Source organism: Stenella coeruleoalba, assembly GCF_951394435.1.
Source record: "Stenella coeruleoalba genome assembly, chromosome: 10".
Classification (NCBI taxonomy): domain Eukaryota; kingdom Metazoa; phylum Chordata; class Mammalia; order Artiodactyla; family Delphinidae; genus Stenella; species Stenella coeruleoalba.
The window spans coordinates 81,449,516-81,462,970 of record NC_137156.1 but is presented as its reverse complement, the minus strand read 5'-3'; the positions used below and the strand labels follow the sequence as shown (position 1 = coordinate 81,462,970).

General features: G+C 45.2%; 1 protein-coding gene across 11 annotated transcripts in view; it reads right to left on the bottom strand.

The window, feature by feature from the left end:
* Nucleotides 1-2,554: 2,554 nt before the first annotated feature.
* Nucleotides 2,555-13,455, bottom strand: part of SLC25A26 (solute carrier family 25 member 26) — a 314,287-nt gene continuing 303,386 nt past the window's right edge. For 10 of the 11 annotated variants that reach the window (XM_079935021.1, XM_079935014.1, XM_079935019.1 and 7 more), the window contains 4 exons: nt 13,371-13,440; nt 7,991-8,055; nt 6,867-6,940; nt 2,555-2,693 (listed from right to left, as the gene is read on the bottom strand). In XM_079935021.1, the coding sequence (XP_079791147.1) occupies nt 2,576-2,693; nt 6,867-6,940; nt 7,991-8,055; nt 13,371-13,440 (327 nt within the window). In that variant the 3' untranslated portion in view covers nt 2,555-2,575. Of the gene's footprint in view, nt 2,694-6,045; nt 6,154-6,866; nt 6,941-7,990; nt 8,056-13,370; nt 13,441-13,455 lie in introns of all 11 variants that reach the window. The other variant, XM_079935017.1, reaches the window with a different exon arrangement.

Sequence of the window (13,455 nt, the reverse complement as noted above, 5' to 3'; positions counted from 1 at the left end):
CTTGTGGCGTCGGTGTCTACAGGAAGGAGAGGTGGGTGAGGGAGCCTGGCGGCTTCAAGCATCACTGATTTGTACATAGTTTTCACCTCCGTGTGGAGCGTCAGCAGTTTGAAGGACTTGCAGCTGAAGCACAGAAATGCAAGAGGCTATTGTGTACAAAAGGCAGAAAAGTATTTGATACCCTTGTACATAAGAGTTTGCAGAGATGGCATATATATTATATATATCTTTTACAGAGGCTATTTTAATCTTTAGTGCATGGTTAACAGAAAAAAACTGTACAATTTTGACTGTTATTTTTCATACCAGGTTGCTGTTTAATTTTGGAGCAGGGGGGATAGTTCTGGTGCCTTAATGCATGGATGGAGCTCCTAGGAGCTACAAACCACATTTGTTCACAGGAGTTTTGGGGGGCATGGGAGGGAGGGAAGCGAAGGTCCTTGGCTTGGTATTGCACTTGGGAGGGCAGACCCCCCCCCCTTGCATGCTTTACCGTCAGAGACTCTGTTGGCATTGGAAGTAACTTCATGTCAGTATTGCTTGTGTGTGGATGGCGTCGCAGCGACCTCCCCGTAGAGCCCAGAGGGGCAGATGTCATGTTCCTCTGCAGTGATGGACTTCTCGTAGGTTTAAGTTCCTTCTCTAACAAGTGGAATGGAATGGAGGTTGTTGATCCACCACAAGCAAACTGGTTCAAACAATTAAGCACTGCCTTTCCTCTTCCTTCTGTGATAAAGGCGAATGTGGTCTTGTCAGTATCCTTCGATGGTCATTTGAGGCTTTTTAATAAGATAGCTAGAGGCTGCTGGTGTCGGTACCTGTGGATTTTTCAATAGCGATGTTTTAGTTCTGCAGATACAATTAATATTACATTGGCCTTGGGGGAGGAAAAACGGAGTCCCTCCTTTTCAGGGCTAGCGAGTCTTTACTGAGGGTGCAGAGCAGGCCTGTCCATTTCCTTCCCTCGCACAGATGGACCCGGGCTTGGACTCTAAGTGATGAGCCCTTGACCTGGGTTCTGGGTATATTTGCACTTTTTTGAGACCTGTTGCTAACCATCTTGTGAGTGCCAATGTGTATTTCAGGAAAAATTACGTTGAAACAAGGTCCTTAAAAATCTCAGAAAGCAAAAGTTCCTTTGGCCAAAAAGCTGAAGGGAGGTACTGACAGAATGGTTACTTACCTATGTTAAATTTCACTGTCAGATGTCATCACTGTTCCAAAAGGTAAGCACATTTAGAATTCTCAACAGTTAACTGATTCTCACTTCCACAAAATATGTGAATTTGCTGCTTCTGAGAGGCAATGTGAAAGAGGAAGTATTACTTACTTTTATGTACAAAGTTATTTATTTATAGAAATTTTGGTACAATGTACATTGAAAAGCAACATGTAAAATATTGAAGTGTCTAACAAATGGCATTGAAGTGTCTTTAATAAAGGTTCATTTATAAAATGTTAAGTGTATGGCAGGGTTATTTTTATACCTCCATTAACCAGCATTGCTGCATCCTGTTTAATTCATTCCAGAGATTGCCTTTGTAAGGGAGTCATCCTGCCTGAAGTACGTACCTTCCCCCACCCCACCCCCGAAAAGGGAAAAAACATTTTTAGTCAAAGCAGAATGGTATATATACCCGTTGCTCCAGGGAAAACATGACACCACTAGATTCCTGAGATGGCTTTCTGAATTTTTCTAACACCTGAAGCTTATTAGTTGAGCTCCAAAATGGTGACCTTCCCACTTCATCTCTGATTTCTAGTGTTGAGCTTAAAACTCCAAGCAACAAACCTTAGTGATTAGGAATGACGAACCCACCCCGTTTCCAAAGTCGGCCCCAGCCCTTTGCTTTGGGTCTGGAGTGGAGAGGAGCCCGGTCAGTGACGGCCCTCCTGCCGCGAAGCCCGCTGGGCCCACCTAGTCATTGGGCTGCGACTGGTTTCTCTCCCACACACCACATGGGCCGCTGGACACTCCTCTGGAAAAGAATACAATTGTTTTTATAGGTGAAATGTGAGGGTAATTAAGACCAGCAGCCTGGTTACCCAGCAAGGATGCTGGCTGAGCACCTGTATGTAGTTGTTCTTTTTACACCAGGCTGTCAGCCAATGCAGTTGGAGTTAACCCAGGGGAGAAAAGCCTCCCACACCCCCAACTTTCTTCCCGACTCTCCCTCCTTTACTTACTCTAGCCATTCCTTTAAAATCACAACCATCTCTGCCTTTGGCTGATTCCACTGTCAGGTGGCAGGAAATGAAAGATCAGATACAGATCAAACGAAGGCTCTGAAAGGGCCTGGACTCAGCATTGCCACACTTGTTTATTAAGGGGTTCTGAGAAAACTGTTCAAAGTACCGCTGTGGACATCATTTTCTCTCTGAACTCCGGGAACCAGGCCGATGACGTCATCCCGGCCAGCCTGCAGCACGGAAGATGCGTTCTCCATGTCGTAATCTGAGCAGAACTGGACTTGAGCGCCGCGTTTTGTTGTTTAGATGGCCAAACAGCTGCTCACCGGAGGGGAAACAGTTCTCACAGCAGGACCCTTTCTTGAAGGCAGGGGCTGTCTGTGATTCATGGACTCTCTCTGCCAAGTTCCAACAGAAAGCTGCGAGTCTGGTCATAAGCACCAAGAAAGATGAAACCTCCCAGACTGATGGCTGCCATTCGAGGGAAGACACCTGCAAATAATCTGGGGGGGAGGGGGGAAGGGAGGAGGAAAGATTTTTTTTTTTAATTTTCTGTGTAAAAAAGGTTAAATTCCAACACCCACAGCTTGCTCCACTCAACACACCACGCTCATTAAACCCCACACAGCACTTAGAATGTGTCTGTCTTTCCTTTCAGAATGGGCACTAAATTACATTCCCGAGTAGACTTGAAGCTGCAGCCCAGCTGCTTGTTGGCTCAGGCGGCTGAATGCAAACAGCTTACTTGTGAGCACCCACAGTTAAGTCCAGCAATTAGTCAAGACACGGTAACTCTGTCCCCACGACAGTTCTGTTAAGACTGTCACACCATTTTTGCTTTCAAGAGATGATGAAATCGACTTTTTTTTATAGAGAAGTCAAAGGGCTGAATCCCAGGGAAGGCTGGAGGGCAGCAACCCGCCACCCTCTCCCCGGAAGCCTGAGGCGGGCCCTGGCTGTTGGGGAAGATTTCCCGACTACTCTGCCGCTCCTCCCAGTGACTCACTCCGTCCCATTTTGTCCTTAGGGACCCACAAAGGTGATGCGGTGCGGGGAGTCGAATCTCCATGGATTCCCGGTTTCCCCTCTAAGAAAGGCGAGTGGGTTCCAGCTGGGAGGGGAGAAGCACCTCATTACAGGTTCCGGCCCCAAGCCCTACAGAGAGCCAGTTACCATCAAAGTTGCAACTTTGGAAGAAGCAAAGAAATGCAAAGTAAAAGAACAATGCTACTGGGGACGTGAAGTGGGCGGTCATTCTTTAAAACCCTCCCAGAGCGATGCACAGGTATTTGTTCAAAGATGGTCATTGTGGTGGTGCTGATAAGAGAAAAATGCAAAAAATCTACTCCCTGGTTACACAGATGCTGCTACAGCTGTGCCGCTGAATAAGGCCGTCCATAGGGACCAACACGGAACGTATACAAAATAGGTTCTAAAAGAAGTCAAGTCCCAAAGCTGTATGTGTAATGTGACTGCATGTTGGACAAACACGGCCGAGATGCATCCTCATTTCTCTGGGGAGCAAGGGGTACAGGAGACTTCCCTTGCCTGTGTTTCTGTAGCAATTGAACCTTTTTTTACCAAGAGTATCACTTGTGTAAGCAGAGAACAAAATTACAAAATCAGAACTAGTGGATTGACCTTAACTAAAAAGACTTAGGGTCGGATCCAGGGAAGAAAGCTGAAAACATGGAGGTTATGCCAGCAGTAGCCTGTGTAGCCTTGAAAGTCTGGGGAACCTCCATGCTCAGCTAAAGGGAGGCATAGCAAGAAAGGGACAGGAAGGAAACCCCCGTGGCCTAGTTCACAGCCGCCTGGCTGGCTCCTTTGTGACGGCGGGAGAGGCCAGCCTGACTGCCCGGTGTGTAGCCCTCAGGACTTCTGAGGAAAACGGACTCAGAGTGTTTCTAAGGGGCCCATAGTTTAGTTAGCTAACTAAGGATTTAAATCGTCAAGTAAAATACTACACGAAATGAGAACCTCTTTTTCTTGTCTACGTGAATATTCTATAGAAGACCAAAATACACTTGGAAGGAGAAGAGTTGTTGAGGCCAGCATCATGCAAGGTGTTTTTGCATGAGGTGGCCCCTAAATTACTGCTTTGAGGCCACTGTGTCCTTCTGGCCCAGGAAAGAAATTCACCTCCCTGCCCCCATCCTACAAAGAGAAGTGCTGGAAGTGGGGGTCAGCAGGGGCTGAGCTGTGGAAACCACGCTGGCCACAGAACTCTCCCTCCCTGCCTTGTTTCTACAACCAGTGTCTCATTCCTCTCCCCGCTGCTAATGAGCTCAGCTGCTCCACGCGAGGGGCAGATGGAAGCAGTTGATGGCTTCACTAGATGACAACTGTCTGTTAACATCATTAGAGTAATTTGTACGGTGAGGGCCCCAACCAAACGCAGACGCGAAGACTGGAACAGAGCAGGGCTGCACTGGAAGGACCGCACGAGGAAGAGATGACAAACGTCAGGCGCTCAGCAGAGGGCCGGGCGCCACTTGGGGGGACACAGGGCAGCAGCAGTGAGGACATAAAGGGCACAGGAGAGAAAAACAAAAGGCCAGGTGATGAGCCGAAGAAAGGGCGGAAGGAGCAACGCTGGATAAACAGGCTTCCCATCTGCTTTCGGGCTGTTGGGCTCGGTGAGCGTGCGGTATTTTTATTTCAGAGAAACCAGGTTGCCTGAGGGCACGTCTTCCAAATCGGTGCCAGAACGTGGTCCCTCCCCGTGTGAACCAACACGGGGAGACCCAAGTGTCACCACTTTAATTTACGCCGACGGCTCAGCACCAGCCCGTTGCAGGTGGGGAGACGGCTTAAATCCTCTGTTAAACCTGGCAGGTGTGTCTCCGGGCCACCAGGAACCCACAGGGGCTCTGCATGGAAAACCGACAGAGAAGGCGGCTGGGGAAGCCTAGGACCACTGCTCAGAAGAGCTGAGCGCGTTTGCAGGAGGCTTTGTTTGTTTGCTTCTCTTTACAGTTCTCTGGTCCAATTACTTGTTGTCTTTTATCACATTAACAGGAAGCTAATGAACACTGTCATTAGCTGCCTGAAATACTCTGCTAAGGACCACACTGGGCATACTAATGAGAGCCCAAGACTTTAGAAGCTTCTGGAAGATTGGCAAAAATCCAGATTACCTTTTCAGGGCTGACAGCGGGGACAGGAATAGGCCCTCAGCACGGTGATGACACCCTTCCTCTGCCTTTAATTCTGGCACTGCCTGGTTAGATAACACCCAGTAACACCAACACTGGGACAGGAAAGGTTTAGTTTCAATCATCTACTCAAGGAAATTCCTTGTCCACAAGTTTTTGGGGCCACGGTCCTGCCGACTATGCCATCCCCGATATCACCACTTTTTCGAGAAAGGCGGACAGGCTGCGGCTCCACACGGACTCCACAGGGCTAAAGTCAAGGGCCTTCCTGTGACCAATAGTTGCCACAGACTCTAAGAACTACATCGAAACATGTAAGAGTGAAGTTTAGCAGTCTGACTCTATGACCTAAAACATCTACTGCATGCAATACCTCTGTGTGGCCCAGTCACTATGTGAAGCCCTAAGAATCTTTTCCCTGCTACTTCAGAGCTTTTTTTTTTTTTTTTCTCTCACACCATTTCACTGTGTAAGGAGGATCCTGTGTCAAAATCGAAGTGCCTCAGCTCTGAGCAACCAGATTCCTACTTACTTATCATCTATTAGCCATAAATCACTGACTCAGGACATACAAACTACCACCCTGCCCTCCAAGGCTCAGTTACTCCTTTCTGGTAAACCCAGCCCCTGTCTCCAAATCCTTTGTCCTTCAGGCAAGCAGCAGCCATTGAGAGCTGGCACATTTATCGAACGTTACCTGTTTTGAATAGAGGATGGGGCTTGTTAACTCCTGCAAAATACCCTTGCCTGCGGCCTGACCAACCTGCCCCATGTTCCCCAGACTGTCCACGAGGTGCAATAAAACCTGCCAAATGGACACAAAACTAGAGTCAAATAAATGATCGACACAGCACCGGGACGAGGAGGTGGCACCACCGTGGCTATGCTGTTTCACACCTGCCCTGTCACTAGGCTCCCTTCAACCGTCCCCTACAGGAGGCTGCCGCTTTGCTCTCTCAGCAAATCCCTGGTAGATGATTCCAGAGAGAATCGTGATTTCATCTACCTGTTACAGATCCCAACCTTTAGACAGGTTGACATGCTGTAAAAGCAATGCTGAAATAGCATTTGGAACAGACCTTTGCGGATGATGCAGAGCCGTGAGCTGCAAGGGAGGGGTCAGGCTCTATGCTACGTTAAAAGTGATAACTACTAAGAGTTAAAAGTGCCCCAAACCACAAACGCTTTCTTCTAACAATGCTTTCCTCGTCACTTGCGTCCTGCCTTACACAACTGGACACCGGCTTTCTCAGTGATGCAATCCAGAACCTGGCAGAGGCCACAGAGGTGGATGCCATCTAACACTGAGATGGGAATCACCCACTACGACACTGCATCAACTCGACTGTGCAATATCATCTCACGTAAGCAACATCAAACGTAACGTTTTGTACGATAAAAGTAAATGATACCCCAACCAAGGCAAGCAAAAGGAAGGGTGGGTGTTCTCCCGATGCTGGGCTAAAGGAGAAGGAGGGTGGACGGCGACGGCGGCGGGGCCTCCCTTCCCAGCCTTACCCCGACAGCCCCCGTGTCCGCCAGACACCATGCAGGGCAGAGAGGACGTTCCCACTTGCAGGGCTGGAGCCGGCCTGCATGGAAAGACAAAAGAGAAGCCATCACCTCACGGAACTCCCCAACCAACTTACAGCGGGCTCTAGATACCCTCAGATGCACGGCTCCCCACCACCCTCCTGTAGGACACAGTTCCAGATAGACTGGGGGGTCTCCCGGGAATCAGGACCTCTGGATCTCACTAGACGAGAAGCCCTCACACTTGAACCCACAAGCAAGCACTGAGTTGGCCCATTTCCCACCAGAAGTAGCTTGTCCAGGTTCCTTCTCTCACTGTCAGCCTATGAGCAGAGCTTAACCCAGATAATTCACATACTACTATTGAACAGGGAAGATACTGAAAGCAGTATTAACTCATCTGAGGAGGATGGGGAATAATCAGTGTGAATGGTCATGATTATGAAACTTCTCTAAGTGGCTAATGAACACACTTAATCAAGAATACTGTGTTCAATTTAAAACAGGCTTTGCCCTATCAAGCTACGTACTACGAGTCTGCCCTTATTTGTTCCACGTTTCCACAAGGGTATGACTTTTTAGGTTTTATTGTTTTGGTCCAGGTATATGTATGCCTTTCCCTGTAGGCTCGGTCCAGGTTTTTTAAAAACAATTTTACTTAACGACCTTTTTTAACAATTCTGAAAAATGTCCTAGCCTAAGTCATCTGGTGAAGGCTTAATAAGCCTTCACTCTTATAAGTTCAGAGCCTCATGCTTGCTGCATGGCATGAAGCAGGCCAACGCTCTGAGCCTCGGGTCTGTCCCCAGTAAAAACACAGATTCTCTGAAAATCATATCACCAGGCAGAGGCCCTACCGGCCCTCCCTGTTCACATAATACAGGTGAAAATGACTGCAAAAAGGTAAAATGCTACCCAGACATCAGTCACAGCGATTCCTGTGGATACTGCTTTGTCCAAAGGCAGTTTCATTAGTGAAACTATAGGCAGCAGAAGGCTGCTAACTATAGGTGTTATGCCACTTTTGTTCACTTTATATACATGTAAGCCCTAAGTGCTAACAGATACAAGCATCTGTTGTGTCTACATTACATTATTTTACCACTTACCTTTGCCAACATGATTCTGGTTTTTGCCACGTCCAGAGGCGTGGTGACTGCAGCTGCAAATCCACCTGTGCATATAAAAATACCCAACACACAAGTGAGGTCCTGTTTACTGCATTACACGGTATTTTCTCATTTTTATTTTGTAATTAATTTCTCGTAACTCTGCCAGAAATACTGCTTTATCGTTACGTCCACCTGATTGATTCAAGAATAGGAAGCACACATGCAAAATCTTTACCCACACACCCCCCTGCTTTGTAGTGATGTCTGACTGCATATAGAATAGGTGACGGGATAATGTTTTATACCTGCAAGTTAAAAAACAAGGCCCCACAATGTAGCTTGCTCTTTTGTGAAGGAGCAGACAAACCTGTGTACACGGGGGTGTGTCGTGCTCAGACTCCCACTCAGAGAGGCATGCTGTGCCCCATGAGTCTCAGGGGGTCCATGCCTTCCATGGGCCCATCTTCTCTAATCTGACTCCAAAATGCTGCTGTCGTTTCTGCTCTGAGGCAAAACCGGCAAACAGACACGGGTATCAGTGTGGGAATTTTTCATATAAGTGGTTGGCTTCTTACGGTTAAAAGAGTATAAATGTTTCTGTATTTGCAGGTTTCTGATCAACAGGCCAGTTAGAGTAACAAGATTTCTAAACTCGCTTCCATATCTTGTTAGAGTCAATTTTGATTCAAGCCTGCATTCTTCCTTACCTGCTTCTTTCCTAACTTTTCTCTCCTGTCCTCTTTATTTAAATGCCATGAGTGCCAAACTGATTTTTTTTAAATCCACATATTTTAAACGGGTCCATGTCTACAGACAGAGGAACTGGAGGACTACTTTTTTAACAGAAATCACAGTATATGGTCCCATTATTTTATTTAATACGATACAAAGATATATCGTAAACCCCAAAAGGCCCAAAGGAGATAGAAATAATGAGCCCAAAAGGGCTTTCTAAAGATTCAGCTTCCGTGAGCCAGGGTGAAATCAGCAGTTTTCTAAGAGCTCAACAGAACATGTGTGTGAAGGATGCTTCAGAAATAGCACACCTCTCCCTCTAAGTTTTGCGGCGTGTGGACAAGGAGGTCATTTGATCTCTGCCCAATATCTTTCTAAAATATGTTGCTGAAATAAGATCATTAAACTGAACCTCCTCCATTGGGTAACATTTATTATGATGCTGACTTCTTGAGAGATGTACCCAGAATGACACCAATCTTAGGGCTAACGAGTAAAAACCATAAACATGTATACTGGAGTCCCTTTTATTTTAGCCACCTTTGAGTTGTGAATATGTGAAACACTTTCCTCCCAATTCAAAAGTTGTCTGAAATTCAGAGACCTGCTAAACTGCAAGTATTTTAAAATTTTGTGGACCCAGTCCTGAAATACTACTCTTACTTTTTTTTAACCACTTACTCTGCCATAGAGGAGGTGGGACTCAAAAGTCGTGTGTACCTTGGCTCCAAAAGTAATGCTGTTTCACTACATGATGACTTTGATATATGAATAAGACAAATCCAAATGTATCCAGTTGTTAAAATCCAGAAGTGCATACACGATTTTCCTACTTGAAAATCTTTACAAACTGACCTGAACCAACTAAAAATTGACAAGGACGTCATCTGTCCCCTGTCTGACCACTCAGGCTCTCACACGTCACCTGTGTTGAAAAGTATTTGTTTTCTACTAAGTTTGGATACTGTAAATCGAACTTATTTGGGCCATTAGCAAAAGTTCACCATTCCTCTACTGTAGATGCCTGCCAATATTCTCCCAGTGATTTCTGTTTCATGAAAGTAATAAGAAGAAAAGTTAGACAAAAATGCATATGCTAAAATAGGTCCTACTTTTATTACCACGATGGAAACTTTATTTTATGCAAGTTATTAATAAGACGATTTAAATGTCTTCAAATATCAAAGACTGCTTTAATTCACAGACCTCACAATGTTTTTTATGAGGCTGTAAGAAGGACTTGTGAAGATCACGTAATAGAGTAACTGGTCATGATGGGGAGGGGAGCTGTATTTTCAGTTAAAATGTAGTTATTTTCTGCATTTTACTTAAGGGAAATGTAAACCGCTGGTAATAAATACAAGGAACATGCTAACATTAGACAGGAAATAATTATTTGGTACAGCGACTGCAGGCTACTTTAGTGCTCAAATCACATGTGAAACAATTTTCTATGGGTTCCACCAGAGTTGGGTTTTTACTGAATGTTAGGCTAACTGCTTTCAAGAACCAGATTCAGGGGAAACTAGACGTTTACAGCGAAACTACATCTCACGTGTCCTCAGGGAAGAAATGCAGGTTCTTCGCCTTCTCCAGACAAAGGGGCCGCCTTCCTACGAGAGTTATGGAGCTGTCACCTCCAACAGCAGCTGTGAATGTGGTGGGAGCAGTAGTAGGCGGCACTGCCACGCACTGTCCGCCCAGGGGCTCCCCTCCCCAGATGAGCCGGGAGCAGGAAAAGCAGCTCCACCGACGAGCTCCAAACAAGCGTCCAGACTTGGACTGCTTCAACAACAGCAACGGCAAAAAACGTGTTTTCCTTTGTGTTTTAAAGACTGCATCAAGCCCTGTCATTTGTTACCCAAACAATCCTCACCCTATTCTAGAGTTTCAAGCCATGGCGGGAGAGATCTCTCTCTCTCCTTCTCTCTTAGAGAATGTAAGTTAAGTGTTCATTACAGGGAACTAATCAAAGGACGTTAGAACAGCAGATATCCCTATAGTAGCAGATATCCCTATAGTAGCAGATGTCATAATTATTAAGACTGAATGATGGTTTTATGTTTGGAAGTTAACTTGAAGTAGGGAAGTTGGCAAAGTCCGTTTCCCCACCCCCAATCTAACCCCTGACCAGAAGCCAAGGGAATTTCTGAGCATGACGAGCCATCAACACCTCCAATCTCAAGGGACATTTTTGGATATTTGTGCCAAGTGGTTTATAAAGCAAGCATGGGCACCGAAGAGTGCCAAGGATGGCCAGAGAGTGGTTCGTCTACAATGATTCAACCAGGTTAAACTTGGAAAAGCACACAGGGATGAGAAATCAGATTTCTGGTTTATAAGGCAAGTTTTATCACTGCCTCTGTGGCCATGTAAGGCAAAAACGTCTGAAAGTACAGCCGGTAAGCATGTCAGATCTTAGGGGCTGCCCAAGATGACTAGTCATTAGTCATTTCTCTATACTGCGCAGTGCACAATCTTGCAGCAAATTCTTACAGAATGTTGCTTTCTCACAATCTGAAATATTTTCCAATTACGTTTATCTTTCAGAAAGGTTTTAAAAGAGTAACCTTGTTCCTCAGGATCAACATTTGTACCAACTAAAATTTCAAAACAAAAGGGATATAAACACGAAATCTATTTATTTTACTTTATCTTTTGTTAAATACATGTACATGTACTGACAATGGATTTTCTGCAGACCTTGGGCAAATTCCTATCAGAACCTCAGCTAAAAAGTAATTGTCTTGGAGTAGTTTTTAAATCTACACCCTACAAGAGGTGATGATTACGTATAGTAACTTTATTATTAATGTGTAATTTTTTTCTATGCAATTAAGAATATGAATTACTGTGATGATGACAGCTTTTCATTTCCTGGGTGCTGGTTGTTTTTATTGAAATAAACTCCGTAGACGCAGTTCTAATGCACATTATCGCACCTATCCCAGCAACAACTCCTTAACAGAGGGAGGGTTGCTTCTGCATTACAGGTAAGGAAACGGGTGCTCAATAAGGCCCCAAAGTCTCGTTCCTTAGTTGGGGATAGAACAGAGGTTTGACAGCCGTATGATTCAGACAGGTCAGCCAGCACTGGATCCTGAGGCTCTCTGGGCGAATCCCTTCCCTGCCCCGCATCCCAGCTTCCCCACTGTCCCTGGAGGGCAGTGTGGCTTGCTGCACTCCTCATCCTCAGGGGGGCCACCGGAATGGAAAGAGCCTGGCCCACAGGATCCCGCCAAACAGTGGGGGTCTGATACCAAGTTTCTCCCCGGCTCCCACCCCCTGACTAAACTAAGTACTTAGTGCCTATTACACAGCATTATTCAGAAAAAGGAATTGTAATGAACGCACGTGTCCTTAATAGGAACAATGCATATTTGCAAGCGAATCTTTGAATTAGCTACTTAAGGGAAGGGACCAGAGAATATATATATTTGTTTCAACACTCAGACGTTTTATAGTATGTTAACTTTAAGAACCGGCCTTCCTTATCCAGGATGACTCAATTTCCAGAATGCTCACTTTGTGCCCAGGACCCAGAAGGGAGTCCACAGAAACGCACATTTCTTAGGGACTGGGGAGTAAAGACTCCTGACCACTGGCAAATGAATCAAAACCACGTCCCCATTTAACACAGCTAATGACTATGGATCATGTGGAAACAATTACCCGTCATAAGCAATCTGAGCTGGCTTCATATCTAGAGGCAAGAGTCTTATTTTGGATTATCAATTCTATAAGTCAGATGGGTCCAATTATTAATTATAAAATGTATGTTTTCTGTTTTCCTAATCACTACAACTAAAAACCCACCCAATGACCATTAAACAAATTGGAAACGAATTATTTTCTACTAAGGTTGGTATCCTAAGCCCGCATATCTGTCAGTTTACTGGCTTCACATCAAAACCAGCAGTTTACAATTTTCTGGCAAATTTCCGTTTCAATTTACTTGAACCATAATTCTCACTCACCTTTATTTGCAACAAAATGTATTTCTCTTTTAGACTGTTACACCTTTTACTTTTTAACTTCTTTCCAGTTTCTGAGTTCTCACTAAAACCTCACTGGAAAATGCATATGACCAAGTGATGGACAGACATTGCATAGTGTCACTCTGCTCTTTGTTTAATGTCTAGAAAATGCCCAGATGTTTAGATCTCCATATTTTCTACACCACGCAGTTTAGCCTTCAGTAAGTTGTGGAGCAGCCTCCGCTCTCCTGACACCAGTTAATCTACGGCGCTGTCAAACATGTCACATGGACCGTGAATCATTGCCTTCTGCAAAAATCGCCTAACCCCCCCAAGAAGTGCTCAAGGCAGACAGCTGCACCCACAGCCAGTCTCTTCCCACAGAGGCCTTGCTAAATCATCTTTAAGATAATCCAAGGGCCTGAGTGAAGGCTTTAATAAAAAGAAAAAATTTGTCAAAAACAAATTGGCTGTCTTTCAGGCAGACACCTTTTTAGCAGTTTTTTTTTTTTTTCCTAAGACACTCTCTTTTCTCAAACAACTAGTGGGACTCTCTTCTTCCAAACAATCTGGAATTTCTGAAGAATGTTGTTTTTGCACAGTTAATATTTTCACATTTTTCTCCCCCTCTTTGGTCTTTCCCAGTATAATATAATCCTTTGCACCTGCAAATGCTCCACAGACTGCTGACTGCCAAGAATCCACCACATGATCCTGCCTCCAGGACCAGAGGGCCTGTGTTTAAGGAGA